The following is a 19,000-nucleotide window of genomic DNA, read 5'->3' on the forward strand; positions in this document are numbered from 1 at the left end:
CATTCTTATACCTCTGTCTTGGAATTAGGAAAATATACTTCTATCTGCTCTCCAAATGATAAATACCTTATTCCCTTAAGCATTCATTTAGCTGATGGTCTGAAAATATTATATTAAAATGCCTGGTTATGAAGGCTAATAAATAAAAATACCCCTGATTATAAATAATCAATTTTAAGGGGTCCCCAAAGCCATAAAAAATGAAGTTCAGTGATATATTCTCAGCCTTCATGCCTAACGCATGCCTTAGGCATGGAGATCAATGTGTGGTGTGTTAGGGTGTGTTATTTTCATCTTTCTATCAGCTAAGTTGTATTAAGAATGGTTCAACAGTCCCTAAGCTTACTTTCCTCATAATTTGATGTCAGATATCACTGTCTTGTGTTTAAATATGTCTGAATATTTTATGTCCAGCTATGTTCTAAGATGTTAGACATTGGTCAATAATACATAACATACATCAAGGCAGTGTAATTCTAATGTAGGGTGAAAGACAGTTTTGAGAAGTGACAGCAGAGAATGGGAAGGAAGAATTCAGGAAGGGAGTATCAGCTAGCAGGGAGGAATTACTGTGGAGGGAAATTAAGAGTACTTTGATTCTTTGGGTGAAAGCTGAACCAGGAAAATTCTGGATAGCTTGACTATGACCTGTTTGAACCCAAAGTACTTGGCCTGGGAAGTCCTTGAGCTATGCCTGTATGGTCCATATGTCATTTCAAGGGGAGAGAAGTGGGATCTGAAACAAAGTAGTCTTAGGAATGCAATGAAAAACCATAAATAATGACCCATATACTTGTTAAATTGGGTGGAAATTTTAACTCTAAACATTCTGCCAGCCAGCTTGAAATGGAAAAAAAAAATTGACCATTACATGGTATACTGTGTTCAGGAGATAAAATAAGGCAGTTGTTTCGGAGAACCACTATCCTTCTCAAGACCATAATCAGTGTGAATTTCTCCTGGTGCTCCTCTGGAGTGTTGCATGGAGCTCTCTCTCTCTCGTAGTCCTGATGTTGATGGATCTTGGGACACTTAGAGCAGAGTGAAGCCTGTTTTGATAGATTATGGGACAATTAGAGCTGAGTGAAGCTTGCAGTGTGATAATTTTCTACCCATTCCTGAGTAATTGCACCAAGAATGTTAAGACACACAGAGAGGTCAACTATAACTTAAACCTCTAAAGTTGATGTCTTAAGTAGGGATGTGGGTAAAAATTACCAGGTTTCTCCCCTCATGCTGTAGTTAATTGGTTCTTTTCATTAATAAGCTTGTTAAGAAATTTCATGTGTAAATTCAATATATCTGTCTAAAAACATTTCCCATAGAAGCAATCCTTCCACATCCTTTTTCTGTGTTCTTTACCTTAACCATTTGTTTTTATGGTTGGTATATTTTTAAGCCTATCAGTTATATGAATATCTCAAAACCATTATAAAAACTGTATCAAAGCTGTCTTGGGTAAATTTCAATGATATTTAAATGAAATTGCCTTAAAATCTATTGCTTATGTGGACACATGTTCTACATGTCTGATTTCTTCATCTTTCCTCACTCCTTTCTTCCCTTCCTCCTTTCTTTCCTCAGTGACTAATAACTAATTTAAGCTTCTGCAAAGTAGTGTTCACAGATCCATAGAGAAAGTTACTAAACTTGATTTATAACCTTTTTCCAAGGCTGAAATTTTGGTGACTTAATAGCAACAGCATGTGTTTGTGTTTGTCATGTGAGTTTAGGATTTAAAAGGAATTCCTTAGTGGGGTGCCTGGGTGGCTCAGTTGGGCATCTGACTCTTGATCTCAACTCAGGTCTTGATCTCAAGGTTGTGAGTTCAAGCTCTGCATTGGGCTCCACACTGGGCATGGAGCCTACTTGAAAAAAGTAAAATAAAAGAAATTCCTTAGTAAGAGCTAATATATTAGAAAATGTAAACCAATTGACAGTTTGGAGAAATTTTTATCTGAATGAAAGAACACATATCTTTAGAGTATATCTCCTCTATTTCTAAAACAATTTAAAAACATTTAATGATTATTTTGGGAGGTCAGATTAATTGAAGTATAATATACTTACAGTAAAAGCCACCACCTTTAAATACATAGTTAAATGAATTTCAACAAATATGTACCGTGATGGAACTACCACCATCATCAAAATAATGGAACATTTCCAATTCCTTGAAAAGGTTTTCTTGTGCCGTTTCTCAGTTAATCCCTCTCCACAGCTGTTGGCAACCACTAAATCTGATTTCTGTCCCTGGAGTGTCATAAAAATAGAATTTCACAGTATGTAGACTTCTGTGTCTTCTTTCACTTAGAATAATGCTTCTCATATATGCTCACTTTTCCATTGGATACAGGACATGCAATCGATGCACCTGGTCTTTCCATTGGATACAGGACATGCAATCGATGCACCTGCTTCTCATATATGCTCACTTTTCCATTGGATACAGGACATGCAATCGAAGCACCTGGTGCATGCAATCGATGCACCAGGACATGCAATCGATGCACTTATGGGTTTCTGTACTTCCCATGCTGCACAACTCCTAGCAGTACTTTGTAGTGTTAGCAAAGGTTATTATGGGGTACTTTTAGGGCTTCGGGGCTCCTTTGGGATCTCTGGAGTACATGCTTTTTATCATGCTAGCTTTTCATCCTCTTTCATGTTGTTTGGATTGGAATAATGGTTCCAAAGACCATCCTTCTTGCTTACCACTGTGTAATATCTTAAAAAACAAACAAAAATATTGTCTTTAGTTTGTTAAGAAATTGGCAGCTAACAGTGTCCTATCTTTGTAGATAGTATAAATGAGGTACAGACTCTAAAAATCAAGTTATATTTCTAGATGAAATTATATAATGTGTGGGCCCTGCCTCAAAATAATACAGAATGGAGAAAATGAGTGGGAATATAGAAGAAACAAGATTGACCATGAGCTGATGATTGTTGAAGGTGGGTGATGTGTATGTACATGGAGGTTCATTATACTCTTCTACTTTATGTTTGACATTTTCTATAATAAAAAATTTCATAGTTCTCATCATGACCAAAAAAGCAAAAAAATAAAAATCAAGTTACTTAAGCAGCCTATTATAAGTTTTTATTATTGCTCTTCCTTTTTCTTGGATTCTTCTTGAAATATTTATTTAAACTATTTTGCTCCTTGGATCCTATGCAGGATTGCAGTTTGTTCTAATTTTGAATATTTATTTAAAACAGATTATGTATTCTTACTATTTAGCAGGTTAGTAGAAACATAGATTGTATTTTTCCAAACTATTCTTTTAGTTTCCTACCTCCAAATCAGACACCATTTCATCGGGAGATCATTGATTTACCTGTCACAGAAACCCTAATGTGTTACTTGTGGGGAGGAGTTGGTATGGAGGGAATAAGTTGTAAAGTGGTGTCCGTACCCGTATCCATTGCTTGGAGTGTAAAAGAAGTGATTATCTCTCTTCTCAGTCTAATCTTTCTAGTTTTACAGGGTTTTTACATTGGAGCCCAATTGTGAGTGGTCATTTGGAATCCAGGCTTGAGTTTTGATATTTAATTTTAAAACAGTAGAGTTAGAGAACAGATGGAAGAATCTATAAGTGAATACAAGGTTAAAATAGACGTATATAGTTTAACTCAAGTTGTGCTTGACTGTTAGAACTCCTTTTTGAGGGGGGAAGTTTGTTACTTGTGACTAGAACTGTTAGATTTAGGTCAGAAGGGCCAAGGGGATGAGGCAGTTTTTAAGGCTTTGTAACCATTGACCTTTCACGACAGCACCCCAGTCAGCTCTCTAGGTCTCTTGGGATTGTGATTCCCCCTTCTCAGCTAGCAGGCTGCAGAGATAATGGAAAAGGAAGACTCATTGAACTAACATGAGGACTGGAGTCAATATGGTGGAAATGAATAATAAGGATAAAAAGAATGGTTACTATTTACTGAAATTTACTTTGTGCCAAGTATACCGACAAGTTTTTTTTTTTATTGAGGTAAAATTCACATAACATAAACTAGTAACCATTTTGAAGTGTACAATTTCGTGGCCTTTAGTATATTCTTATTGTGCAATCATCACCTCTATCAAATTCCAAGAGAATTTCATCACCCTATATGGAAACCTTGTATCTACTAATCAGTTCCTCTCTTTTCTTTCCTGCTTCTCTCTAATCCCTGACAACTACTAGTGGCTTTCTGTCTAGGTATTTACCTGTCCAGGATTTTTCAGTATACATGGAATCATGCAATATGTGACCTTTTGTGTATGGCTTCTTTTACTTATCATCTTTCCATTTTATAGTATGTATCAGTATTTCATTCTTTTTTATGGCTGAGTAATATTTCATTGTGTGAATATATCACATTTCATTCATCCATTTATCAGTTGATGGACATGTAGGTTGCTTCTACCCTTTGACTATGGCTAAGTTTTTTTTAGCACTATGTTGTTGGATTCCCATAGTGATCTAGTGAGGACAGCCACTATGGAAAACAGTATGGAATTTCTACAGAAAATTAAATATATAACTACTGTATGATCTGATAATTCCTCTTCTGTATATATATCAAAGGGAAATGAAATCATTGTCTAGAAGCGATATCTGTATTCTCATGTTCATTGCAGCGTTGTGTCCATTGACATTTGAATGGGTAAAGCAAATGTTATATGAAGACAATAGAGTATTATTCAGCCATAAGAAGGAAATTCTATCGTTTGTAATAACATGGATGAATCCTGAGTACATTATACTGAGTGAAATAAGACAGAGGAAGACAAATGCTGTATGATCTCACATGTGGAATCTAAAAAACCAAACACACAGATACAGAGAACAAATTAGTGGTTGCCAGAGGTGGTGGGCAAAGGTGGAAAGGAAATGGGTAACGGTGGTCAAAAGGTACAAACTTACAGTTATAGGAAAGTTAAGTTCTGGGGATGTACTGTACAGTATGGTGGCTATAGTTAATACTGTATTGTATATGTGAAGGTTGCCAAGAGAGTAGATTTTATTTATTTATTTTTTTAAAAGATTTTATTTATTCGACAGAGAGAGAGACAGCCAGCGAGAGAGGGAACACAAGCAGGGGGAGTGGGAGAGGAAGAAGCAGGCTCATAGTGGAAGAGCCTGATGTGGGGCTCGATCCCTTAACGCCGGGATCACGCCCTGAGCCGAAGGCAGACGCTTAGCCGCTGTGCCACCCAGGCGCCCCAAGAGAGTAGATTTTAAAAGTTCTTACCATACACACAAAAAATTGTAACTCTTTCAGATTATGGATGTTAGCTAAACTTATTATGGTAATCATTTCATAATATGTATACAAATCAAATTCTTTGTATACCTTAAACTTACACAACGTTACATGCCAATTATATCTCAACAAAGCTGGAAAAAGAGAATCCAGGGAGGAAGATTATAACTGTACAGATGAGGAAACTGAGGAGCTGAGAGATCACATGACTAGTCAGAGCTACATGAGTGTTGATTTTGTCTTTGGAATCCATGTCTCAGCAAGGCTCAGCAAGTTCTTAACAACTATCTCTCTTGTTTTGCTGGCCATGTGGACAAGGTGAGGGTGGCTTTAAATATTTCAGACCAATTTCGGACAATTGGTCTAAAACTTAGCTCTGCTATTTAATACCAATGAAGAGGTGTGTGTTTGTCAAGAGTGGTAAAGGAGAGAGGAAGAAGGTTGGTGCTCAAGTAAGCATGTGTGTTAAGTACCAGTAGGAGGGGATTGAGTAAGATTTATACAGAATCCCATAGCATAGTTTATACCTTGTAGTCTGCCTCTCAAATGCTCCTACCAAATATCCCTGTAGAAGAAGAGACTGGGGGCACCTGGGTGACTCAGTTGGTTAAGTGTCTGCCTTTCGCTTGGGTTATGATCTTGGGATCCTGGGATTGAGCTGGGGCTCTCTGCCCTGCAAGGAGTCTGCTTCTCCCTCTCCCTTTGCACCTACCGCCCCCCGCCCACTTGTTCTCGCATGCTCTCTCTCTCAAATAAATAAATAAATACAATCTTTTAAAAAAAAAGAGAGACTGAAACCTCATCACCCCACAGCACTCACGCAGATTTTGTATCTTGTTCCCTTAATATGTTTTTTATGTGAGAATAAACCAAGTGACCTAACATGACAAAAGTAGATGCTACAGAATGATGTGTCAGGTTTATCCTGTGTGTTCTACGTGAGGCATATTAGCTGGTGACCATGGGGTGTGAGGTATGGTAGTGGGATGCTAGCTGCTATTTCCACTACTAGATGATTAAAGGGTAAGTGTAGAACTTTTTCTTTATTGGAACGTCTTGATTTCCAAGATTGTTGAAGAGTGTACTATCGCACTGTGTGACTGATAAACTGGAAAATTTTATAGACTGTTAATAGTAGTAACATTAAAATATGATAACTTTTAGAGAGTACTTCTAAATAAATTATTCAAAACTTTAAAAAGGGAACATCAAGAAAACAAATATTAGAGTAGAAAAAATGATTCTGAAAGGCATATTTTAAAAACTTACTTCCAAAAATTTTAATACATACTATGTTTTTTTCTTTTCTTGGTGACTCTTAAAAAACTCTAATTGTCTTAAGTTGAATTTTTACTTAAATATTATCTTTTCTATCTGAGTTACTTTTGTTTTTTATGGAAGTGACTCCAAAGTTGTTTTTTTTTACTTATTATGAAATACACTAACATTTCTTCAGCCAGCATAGTTTTGAGTTTTCAAAAATATTATCATTTTGTATCTAATAATATTCTGGTTATATTGGGTTGCTTATATGTTGAATAAAATACTTTTCGTAGACTGTGTAGTGAGGATGAATATGAACCATGTATTTGTGCAGGTATTTTGAGGTAAAATTCATTTTGAGACACGTTTTGAACATAATTTGTGCAGTTTATGAGGTGTTTTCCAGCAATGTAAAATATAATTCTGATAGCCTGTTGTAAATATAAATTCTAAACCAAAGTTTTTAATACACTGCAAATTACCTTCCTTCAGTGGTTTTCCAATTTAAATTAACTTATGACCAGTCATCATATTATTCAGGTCCTGGTTACAAATCCATATCAAAAGAAAATTGAATAGACTCCTCTTTCTTCATTGATTTTAATTTAAAACTCAATTCATTTAGGATGCACAAAGTTACAGATTTGAAGAGTTTGATAAATCTACTTGAATTGTAATATTAAAATGTTTCCATGGGTTATGTGTTTGGGGACCACCCTTTACTCTCTGTGGTGTAAGACTCAGGACATCTTATTGTGTAGATATGGCCATTACATTAGTGTGGTATTTTCTTTCCCTTCACTAAAATCTGCATTTTTTCATGAGGTTGCTTATTTGGTATAATGTTTTATTTTCTATTTATGTATAGTAAATATTAACCATACACAGAGGGTTGCATCAAATGACCATATAGGGCAGAATGATTCCTTTTATTCCTATTGGTATTATAGGGAATGATTGTTCGTTCTTTTCCTTCCTTCCTCCCTTCCTCTCTTCCTCTCTCTCTCTCCCTTTCTTTCTTTTTGAGAGAGAGAGAGAGAGAGAGAGAGAGAGAGAGGCATGTGAGTGTGGAGGCAGTGTAGGGGGGCCAGAGGGGCAGAGGGAGAGGGAGAGAGAGAATCTCAAGCAGTCTCCACACCCAGCACAGAACCCACTCTCACAACCCTGAGATCCTGACCTGAGTGAAATCGAGAGTCAGATGCTTAACCAATTGAGCCATCCAGGTGCCCCTGGAATGATAGTATCTCTATTGTTTCCTTTGGCATGTACTTTTAAAATTTACAGCTATTTAAAAAATTCAGGTGCAGATGCTTAAGCAGAACATACTACTTTTTTGCAGGTGGTTCCTTGTGCCTTAATGGCTCTTTCCTGGCTGGTTGATATGTTTCCTTCTGGTGATCACATACTCCATGGTGGCATCAATAAATTCTTATTTACTTTATTATTTTTTTTTAATTTAAATTCAATTAGCCAACATATAGTACATCATTAGTTTTTGATGTAGTGTTCAGTGATTAGTTGCATATAATACCTGTTGCTCATCACATCACATGCCCTCCTTAATGCCCATCACCCAGTTACCCCATCCCCCACCCACCTCCCTTTCCACAACTCTCAGTTTGTTTCCCAGAGTCAGGAGTCTCTCATGGTTTGTCTCCCTCTGATTTCTTCCCATTCAGTTTTCCCTCCCTTCCCCTATGATCCTCTGTGTTATTCCTTATATTCCAGATATGAGTGAAACCATATAATAACTGTCTCTCTGATTGACTTATTTCACTTAGCGTAATCCCCTCCAGTTCCATCCATGTTGATGCAAATGGTGGGTATTTATCCTTTCTAATGGCTGAGTAATATTCATTCCATTGTCTATATGGACCACATCTTCTTTATCCATTCATCTGTTGAAGGACATCTCAGCTCCTTCCACAGTTTGGCTATTGTGGACATTGCCGCTATGAACATTGGGATGCATGTGTCCCTTCTTTTCACTACATCTGTATCTTTGGGGTAAATACCCAGTAGTACCATTGCTGGGTCATAGGGTAGCTCTATTTTTAACTTCTTGAGGAACCTCCGTACTGTTTTCCAGAGTGGCTGTACCAGCTTGCATTCCCACCAACAGTGTAAGAGGGTTCCCCTTTCTCCACATCCTTGCCAACATTTGTTTTTCCCTGTCTTGTTAATTTTAGCCATTCTAACTGGTATAAGGTGGTAGCTTATTGTGGTTTTGATTTACTTTAAAAATATTCTTGTGAAACACTTCTATGAGGTCAAAATGGTTCATGGTTAGTTAATGAGTGCAGGTAATCCTTTTGTCAGATTGGTCGAGTGCTTGAGCTATTTGCATGTGGTGAGCTACAGAGTTAGATAACATTTCCAGTGGCTTTCGCTTCATTTTGGAAGTGGAGGCGTTAAACAGCATCTGTGCCTCTTCCTGCTTTATTCATGTTCATCACCTTGTTTTCCTGGTGAGTTCTGTTTTCCTTCTGGGTTCTCTTTCTAGGATTTTTTCCTGTCTTTTCCATGAGTCTCTTTCTCTTCTTTCTTTCCCACTCGCTTTGGCATGGTAGTGTTTCTCTCTTAGTGAGTAAGGTGAAGAGCAGGGCTTCATGCATGTTCATTTTCCTATAGCTTGCATGGCTGAATTAATGAGTCTGCCTCAGACAGAACTGCAGGGATGAAGTCAGTGGTAGAGAAAAACGACTATGTTTTGGTCCATGACATAGTGTTGAGCAAAAGAGTTGCTGCATGTTAAGCTTCCTCATTTAAAGGACTCCTCCAAACACTGCTCCCACACAGACTGGTGGGGCAGGTTTCCAAGCATTTGACAGGAGGTGTCCAGGAATTCCATTCAGGAAATTGGTAGGAGCTAACCTTTTTTATTTTTTTTTAAGTTAAAAAAAGTTCCATTTAGTTAACACACGGTGTAATGTTAATTTCAGGTGTACAGTATAGTGATCCAGCACTTCTGCCAGTGCTCATCACAACAAATGTACTCCTTAATCCCCATCACCCATTTCACCCACCTCCCCTTGGTAACCATTAGTTTGCTTTCCATAGCTAAGAGTCTGTTTCTTCGTTTGCCTCTCTCTCTCTTTTTTCCCCCTTTGCTCTCTTGTTTTGTTTCTAAAAATCCATGTATGAGTGAAATTTACCCAAAGAATACAAAAACTCTAATTCAAAGGGATGTATGCACGCCTGTGTTTACAGCAGCATCAGCTACAGTAGCGGTTAACTGTATTAAATTGGTTAGAAAGAAACACAGAAAGGTGGGAAACTGCTGTTTCTTCTCTTTGTCAGACGGCATTTAGGACAAGTGCATCTGGAATGATCACTTCTAGGAGTCTCTTTAAAATGAGAGATTTCTCTGTTAAAATGTGTATTTCCTTTCCTAACAATCTTTATTATTTTGTCCATTTATCAGATATTAGGCAGATTGAATTAAAATTTGTAAGTTGATATTTGTAAGGTTTAGTAATTTTATATGTTACAAAAACAATTCTTGGTAGCTCATTTTGTAATGAAGGTCAGCCTGTAGTGATATAAATATGTGTCACTTAGCTCTTAAGAATTCTGACTCTAATTTATAGTACCGGGGTTTTTTTTGATGATGGAGTTGGTCTGTATTTGCATAAAACTATCATTCTGTGAGAATAGTAGAACATAAGCTTTAAAAAATGTATCTGAAATTTTATCATAATTGGCACATTACTGCTTATATTTATTTTTTCTATTTAGGTTTTTTCCCAAGCAGTTCTCAAGGATGTGATGCATTTCTTCGCCACAAGATGACACTGATATCTCCCTCAGTATTAAAGAAGTATGGTATTCCCTTTGACAAGGTTAGTGTTATTCTTTAACATTCATTTGTGCATGTAGTATTTATATGCAAGACAAATTTAACACAAACTGATATATCCTTGACTTCAAATAGGGTTTTTAGGATGGGGGGAGAAAAATTCAGATTCATGTTTTATAACAATTATTTATCTAAGTACTAAGTTGAAATTACTTTTATTTCAGGATACATTTACTATAATTTCATGCTGGTTATAGTTCACTTAAAACAATACTGAAAGTAAAATGCAGGACATTCAACAAAATAAGGTGTAGCACTTCTACATTAAAGTCTTTTATATGGGTCCTGGAGTTAAGATGGCGGACGAGTAGGGGTCCCCTTTGTCAGCCGGTCCCCTGAGTCAAGCTAGATAGGTACCAGACCATCCTGAACACCCACGGAATCAGCCTGAGACGCAGGAAGATACATCTGGATCTCTATAAATGAACATCTCCAGCGCTGAGTACTGAGGTACAAAGCGGGGAGCCGTGAAACCGCGCACAGATATCAGAAGATAAATGGAAGGGGGAGGGAGCCGCCGTGTTTGGGCACCGGGAAGCGGTAGCCACCTGCACGGGGGAGCGGCTGACTCGCAGACCAGCACCCGCAAGAGAGCGGACTGAGACCCTTAGCTGGGGAACGCGCGCGCGCGACCAGTCTGAAAACCGGAGCTCCGGAGTGCCCATAAAACACACTGAAATGGAGCTCCGGAGCGCGTGGGGGCGGCTGGCGGCTGGCGGTGTTAGAAATGCAAAGGACAGAGATGCGCTGGCCCTGGAAGTGAGGGCTGAGATGCCAGGTGTGGGGCGCACATCCCGGAACGCTGTAGGGTTTAGCAGCACCAACAGAAGCAGAGTTAGAGTGGCCAGAGGAGCCCAGTGGAGAGTGGACTGCGATCCCTCTGTTCTGAGACAGAGGCTGGGATTCAGCTACTGCTGCTCTGACTCTCAGAAGAGGCACAGCAAACCGCCAGGGAAAGCCGCCAGAGAGCAAAAGCCTGGAAATACCGGCTCACAGTGTGCCCATCCCCATCCCCCCTTGCAGGGGACATGGAGACTCTACCCAAACAGGGTTGCCTGAATATCAGCGCAGCAGGCCCCTCCCTGGGAAGGCAGGCTGAAAAATCAAGAAGCCCACATCCCTAAGATCCCTATAAAACAAGGGTGCACGGCCTGGGTCCCGGTCAATAATTTGGGCTCTGGACAACCCCGCAACCTCTCCTCATCAGATTGACAAGAAGGAGAAATCCCCCCCAGCAAAGAAAAGACAATGAGTCTGTGGCCTATGCCACAGAACTAATGGATATGCATATAACCAAATTATCAGAAATGGAGTTCAGAGTAACAATGGTCAAGATGATGTGTAGACTTGGAAAAAATATTAGCGAAAATATTAACGAGAATATAGAATCTCGAAGGGCGGATGAGAGCAAATTTGGCAGAAATTAAAAATACTATGAATCAAATTCAGTCAAAACTAGATGCTCTGACAGCCAGGGTGAATGAAGCAGAAGAACAAATCGGCGAATTGGAGGATGGGTTAGTAGAAGAGAAAGCTAAGACAGGAACTTGGCTCAAAAAAATCCAAACTCAAGAATGTAGGTTATGGGAGATTACTGACTCAATGAAACATTCGAATGTCAGAATCATTGGCATCCCTGAGGGGGTGGAGAAAAACAGAGGTCTAGAAGAGATATTTGAACAAATTGTAGCTGAAAACTTCCCTAATCTAGCGAGGGAAACAAACATTCATGTCCAAGAGGCAGAGAGGACCCCTCCCAAGCTCAACCACGACAAACCTATGCCACGTCACATCATAGTGCAATTAGCAAATATTAGATCCAAGGATACAGTATTGAAAGCAGCCAGGGCAAAGAAATTTCTCACGTACCAAGGCAAAGGCATCAGAATTACATCAGACCTGTCTACACAGACCTGGAATGAGAGAAAGGGTTGGGGGAGCATATTTAAAGCTCTGTCAGAGAAAAACATGCAGCCAAGGATCCTTTATCCAACAAGGCTGTCATTCAGAATTGATGGAGAAATAAAGACATTTCAAAATCGCCAGTCACTAACCAATTTCGTAACCACGAAACCAGCCCTACAGGAGATATTACGGGGGGTTCTATAAAAGTAAAAAGGCCCCAAGAGTGATACAGAACAGAAAGTCACAGCCAATACAAACAAAGACTTTACTGGCAACATGGCATCATTAAAATCATATCTTTCAGTACTCAGTCTTAATGTTAATGGCTTAAATTCTCCCATAACGCCACAGGGTTGCAGATTGGATAAAAAGACATGACCCATCCATTTGCTGTCTACAAGAGACTCATGTTGAACCTAAAGATACATCCAGACTGAAAGTAAAGGGATGGAATACCAACTTTCATGCCAATGGACCTCAAAAGAAAGGTGGGGTAGCAATTCTCATATCACACAGATTGGATTTTAAACTAAAGACTATAGTTAGAGATACAGAAGGGCACTATATTATTCTTAAAGGTTGTATCCAACAAGTGGATATGACAATTATAAATATATATGCCCCCAACAGGGGAGCAGCAAGATACACAAGCCAACTCTTAACCAGAATAAAGAGACATGTAGATAAAAATACATTAATAAGAGGGGACCTCAACACTCCACTATCAGCAATAGATAGATCACCTAAGCAGAAAATCAACAAAGCAACAAGAGCTTTGAATGCCATACTAGATGAGTTGGACCTCATAGATATATATAGAACACTACACCCCAGAACCAAAGAATACTCATTCTATTCTAATGCCCATGGCACATTCTCAAGAATAGACCATGCTCTGGGTCACAAAACAGGTCTCAACCGATATCAAAAGACTGAAATTATTCCCTGCATATTCTTAGACTACAGTGCTTTGAAATTGGAACTCAACCACAGGGAAAAATTTGGAGAAATTCAAACACTTGGAGACTAAGAACCATCTCACTCAAGAATGATTCGATAAACCAGGAAATCAAAAATCAATTTAAACAATTTATGGAGACCAACGAGAATGAAAACACAATGGTCCAAAACCTATGGGACACTGCAAAGGCAGTCCTAAGGGGAAAATACATAGCCATCCAAGCCTCACTCAAAAGAATAGAAAAATCTAAAATGCAGTTTTTATATTCTCACCTCAAGAAGCTGAAACAGCAACAGAAGAACAGGCCTAATCCACTCAGGAGAAAGCAGTTGATCAAGATTAGAGCACAGATCAATGAATTAGGAACCAGGAGTACAGTAGAGCAGATCAAGAGAACTAGAAGCTGGTTCTTTGAAAGAATAAATAAAACAGAGAAACCACTGGCAAGACTTATCCCAAAGAATAGAGAAAGGACTCAAATTAATAAAACTATGAATGGAAAGGGAGAGGTCACAACCAAGACCAATGAAATAGGAAGGATTATTAGAAGCTTTTATCAACAGCGTTATGCCAATAAATTAAGCAACCTGGAAGAGATGGAGGCCTTCCTGGAAACCTATAAACTACCAAGACTGAAACAGGAAGAAATTGATTTTTTAAACAGACCAATTAATTATGAAGAGATTAAAACAGTGATTAAAAACCTTCCAAAAAACAAAATGCCAGGACCTGATGGATTCCCCGGGGAATTCTACCAAACATTCAAAGAAGAAATAATACCTATTCTTCTAAAGCTATTTCAAAAAATAGAAACAGAAGGAAAACTACCAAACTCATTCTGTGAGGCCAATATTACCTTGATCCCCAAACCAGGAAAGACCCCATCAAAAAGGAGAATTACAGACCGATTTCCCTGATGAATATGGACGCCAAAATTCTCAACAATATCCTAGCTAATAGAATCCAATAGTGCATTAAAAGGATTATCCATCATGACCAAGTGGGATTCATCCCTGGGATACAAGGGTGGTTCAACATTCGCAAATCGATCAGTGTGATAGATTATATCAACAAGAAAAAAGCCAAAAATCATATGACCCTCTCAATAGATGCAGAAAAAGCATTTGACAAAATCCAGCATCCTTTCCAGATTAAAACCCTTCAGAGTGTAGGGACAGAGGGTACATTCCTCAATCTCATAAAAACCATCTATGAAAAGCCTACAGCAAGTATCATTCTCAATGGGGAAAAGCTGGAAGCCTTTCCCTTAAGATCAGGAACACGACAAGGATGCCCACTCTCGCCATTATTATTCAACATAGTATTAGAAGTCCTTGTAACAGCAATCAGACAACAAAAAGGGATAAAAGGTATCCAAATCGGCAAAGAAGAAGTCAAACTGTCTCTCTTCGCAGATGACAGGATACTCTATGTGGAAAACCCAAAAGACTCCACCCCCAAACTACTAGAAGGTATAGAGCAATTCAGTAATGTGGCGGGATACAAAATCAATGCTCAGAAATCAGTTGCATTTCTATACACGAACAATGAGACTGAAGAAAGAGACATTAGGGAATCCATCCCATTTACAGTAGCACCAAAAATCATACGTTATCTCGGAATTGACTTAACCAGAGACATAAAAGATCTATATTTTAGAAACTACAGATCACTCTTGTACGACATTGAAGAAGACACAAAAAATGGAAAAATATTCCATGCTCATGGATTGGAAGAATAAACATAGTTAAAATGTCTGTGCTACCCGGAGCAATCTACTCTTTCAATGCCATCCCAGTCAAAATACCAATGACATTTTTCAAAGAACTGGAACAAACAGCCCTTAAATTAGTGTGGAACCAGAAAAGGCCACGAATTGCCAAGGAATTGTTGAAAAGGAAAAACAAAGCTGGGGACATCAGAATGCCAGATTTCAAGTTGTACTACAAAGCTGTGATCACAAAGACCGCATGGTACTGGCACAAAAAGAGACACATAGACCAATGGAACAGAACAGAGAACCCAGAAATGGACCCTCGGCTCTTTGGGCAATTAATGTTTGATAAAGCAGGAAAAAACATCCAGTGGAAAAAAGACAGTCTCTTCAATAAATGGTGCTGGGAAAATTGGACAGCTACATGCAAAAGAATGAAACTTGACCACTCTCTCACACCATACACAAAAATAAACTCCAAATGGATGAAGACCTCGATGTGAGACAGGAATCCATCAAAATCCTAGAGGAGAGCATAGGCAGCAACCTCTTTGACATCGGCCACAGCAACTTTTTTCATGACACATCTCCAAAGGCAAGAGAAACAAAAGATAAAATGAACTTGTGGGACTTCATCAAGATAAAAAGCTTCTGCACAGCCAAGGAAACTGTCAAACTAAGAGGCAGCCCACGGAATGGGAGAATATATTTGCAATGACAGTACAGATAAAAGACTGGTATCCAAGATCTACAAAGAACTTCTCAAACTCAATACACAAGAAACAAATAAAGAATTCATAAAATGGGCAGAAGATATGAACAGACACTTTTCCAATGAAGACATACAAATGGCTAACAGACACATGAAAAAATGTTCAAAATCATTAGCCATCAGGGAAATTCAAATCAGAACCACACTAAGATACCACCTTACTCCAGTGAGAATGGCAAAAATAGACAAGGCAAGAAACAACAATTGTTGGAGAGGATGTGGAGAAAGGGGATCCCTCCTACATTGTTGGTGGGAATGCAAGTTGGTACAGCCACTCTGGAAAAGTGTGGAGGTCCCTTAAAAAGTTAAAAATTGAGCCACCCTATGATCCAGCAATTGCACTACTGGGTATTTACCCCAAAGATACAGACGTAATGAAGAGAAGGGCCATATGCACCCCAATGTTCATAGCAGCATTGTCCACAATAGCTTAAATCATGGAAGGAGCCAAGATGCCCTTCAACAGATGACTGGATTAAGAAGTTGTGGTCCATATATACAATGGAATATTACTCAGCTATCAGAAAGAATGAGTTGTCAACATTTGCTGCAACATGGACGGCACTGGAGGAGATAATGCTAAGTGAAATGAGTCAAGCAGAGAAAGACAATTATCATATGATTTCTCTCATCTATGGAACATAAGAACAGGATGATCAGTAGGGGAAGAAAGGGATAAAGAAAGGAGGGGTAAACAGAAAGGGGAATGAAGCATGAGATACTATGGACTCTGAGAAACATACTCAGGGCTTTAGAGGGGAAAGGTGGGAGAATGGGATAGGCTGGTGATGGGTATTAAGGAGGGCACATATTGCATGGTGCACTGGGTGTTTTACGCAACTAATGAATTATCTAACTTTACATAAAAAACCAGGGATGTACTGTATGGTGACTAACATAATATGATAAAAAATATGATTATATTAAAAAAAATAAAAAATAAAAAAAGAAAAGTCTTTTATATGAACAACATAATTTATGGATATGTGATCTATTTTTTAAAAAGAATTCACAACAGGGGCACCTGGGTGACTCAGTCACTTAAGCCTCTAACTATGGCTCAGGTCATGATCTCAGAGTCCTAGGATCAAGCCCCTTGGTGGGCTGTGCACTCAGTGTGGAGTCTGCTTGTCCCTCTGCCCCTCTCCCCACTTGTGCGCGCTCTCTCTCTCTCTGTCTCTGTCTTTCTCTCAAATGAATATAAATCTTAAAAAAAAAAAAGAACTCAGAACAATTATTATTAGTTTGGTTTGTTAGAGTCTATGATTATGATACCAGTGTGTTGCTTCTAAACGTATTCAGACATAATACAATTGAGAGTTCATTATGGATAAAATTGCCTGATGATTTAATAATTAGATATTACTTCTTTGGAATATTTCTGAAGATTAAGTTCTGTAAGACTAAGTCCATACTAAGTTCCTCTTTCTTTGTGCCCACAGGTAGTTACTGGGTCAGAATTATTATGGAGCATGAGAACTTCTTTTTTTTGAGCATGAGAACTTTTATGTGAAGAAGCTAAAGTGACAAAAAGCTTTTGACCAAGCAAACAAAAGCTCCCTCTCAGTTAGAGGAGGATTTAGTAATTAGCTACTTGTAGAAACATAAATAGCTGTATTCTCTTCTTCATCTTTTTTTTCTTCATTTTTAATTTGGCTTTTCTTCCCATGTTTGCTGTTTTTCACCTCAGAAGTTTTTCAGTTGTGACTAAATCTTTACCTTTTCTTCATCTCGGGCCACTTCAAGTGCATCCCACCCCACCCCCCACCATGGCTTTGTTCAAAGTAGAATTTTTGCAAGGACCAAGAGTCATTCTCCAACTTGAGGTGGTCCCTGCTCACTCACAAACTGTCTGTGCTGTATTCATGCATGAGATGAGACACATTTGTCTTCAGGGATGCTCTCACCACTGTTTTACTCACATAGTCTTAGCCACACAAAAAGTGTGCCTTTGAGATGTATACTGTGGGAGATGTGCATGTGTGTGGAGAGAAGCTGGAGATAGACTTCAGCACTGTCACAGGTAGAGAGGGCCGGGGCTGTGTCGCCCAGTTGGGCCAGTGCCACTGTGGGGCTCTGTCTTACTTGCATATACCTCTAGGCACTGGGCTTTTCAGTCTCAGATACATCACCAGTGAGTGTTTCTTTTAGGTGCTTGGCATTAGCTTAATTAGACACTTTTATTTAATTGGAATTTTAGAAGGGAGAGGAGAATGAGTGGACTAGAGTCTCCCAAGGACAGAAAATCCTTTATGATTTTAGTGCAGGTGATAGATATTGATCAAGCTGGTCTTTGGAAAGGGAATCATGTGAAATGGCAGATCATGGGATTGGTTCATTTCCCCAGGATTGGAGGTCTTTGGAGCTTGTAGCTCCTTTCCAAGCTTTGGGGAGAAGGAGGCAGGTGCCCTGTACCCGTTTCTGGGCTGGGGCTTTTCAGTGCTACTTGGTAAATCACCAGATACACCAGGAGGCTCTCCTTTGGTCTCTTGAGGATGGGGCATTTCATGGCTTCTGCAGACACCAGTGCCTCACCATGTGATTGGCAATTTTTTATGTGTAATACTGCCACTTCGCCTTCTGCACTGATGAAGGGTGTGTGATGACTCTGTGCTCCTCAAGGAACTTATTCTCTGATGATGATAATGTAATATGGGACAGAGTAGTGTATGCTTCTGAATTAAACTTCCCACATTCATTCCTGATTTTGTCACTTGGGGAAATTACCTAATTTTTCTGAGCTTCAGTTACTTTAGCTGGTGAACAATGATAATAATAGTACCTACTAATAGGGCTATTATGAGGATGAAAAGAGATGATCTATACGAGGGCTTCGCATAGTATATGTTATGTAGAACATATTCTTTCTCCTCAGTTTGATCCTCTTTTTAGCCAGTCATTTCACAGTTGGAGTAACATTATTTTCCTTCTTCTTTCAATGTATTTGCACATAATCATATACATATATACATACACACACACATATGTTTAATAAACTGATAATATCTGCTTTTAGATTATGTGTACTTTCCTTTCCAGCTTCCTTTATGATATGGAATTTTGATGATTGTTTAGTCTTATAATAAAAGGGACTTGTTCTTTTCTGTCACTGTGCTTTCTTATCTACGTATTTACACAGAGACAGTAAAATCAGCCAAAAAATATTTTGGCTAACTGGGATTGACTGTTTCTGGAAATTATACAGAAGCATAAAATTTAGAGTCCCTTTCAATGGGAACAGGTAATCTTTTTCAACATGGCAAGAGCAGGATTTTCTAG

At 38.6% G+C, this 19,000-nt stretch overlaps 1 protein-coding gene across 12 annotated transcripts in view; it reads left to right on the forward strand.

Annotated features, from left to right (window-relative positions):
• Positions 1-19,000, forward strand: part of KDM4C (lysine demethylase 4C) — a 419,337-nt gene that overhangs the window by 113,459 nt on the left and 286,878 nt on the right. For all 12 annotated transcript variants that reach the window (XM_048223474.2, XM_048223476.2, XM_048223479.2 and 9 more), the window contains one exon: positions 10,249-10,352. In XM_048223474.2, the coding sequence (XP_048079431.2) occupies positions 10,249-10,352 (104 nt within the window). The remainder of the gene's footprint in view (positions 1-10,248; positions 10,353-19,000) is intronic.

This window comes from Ursus arctos, unplaced genomic scaffold (assembly GCF_023065955.2).
Source record: "Ursus arctos isolate Adak ecotype North America unplaced genomic scaffold, UrsArc2.0 scaffold_18, whole genome shotgun sequence".
In the NCBI taxonomy this organism is placed as follows: domain Eukaryota; kingdom Metazoa; phylum Chordata; class Mammalia; order Carnivora; family Ursidae; genus Ursus; species Ursus arctos.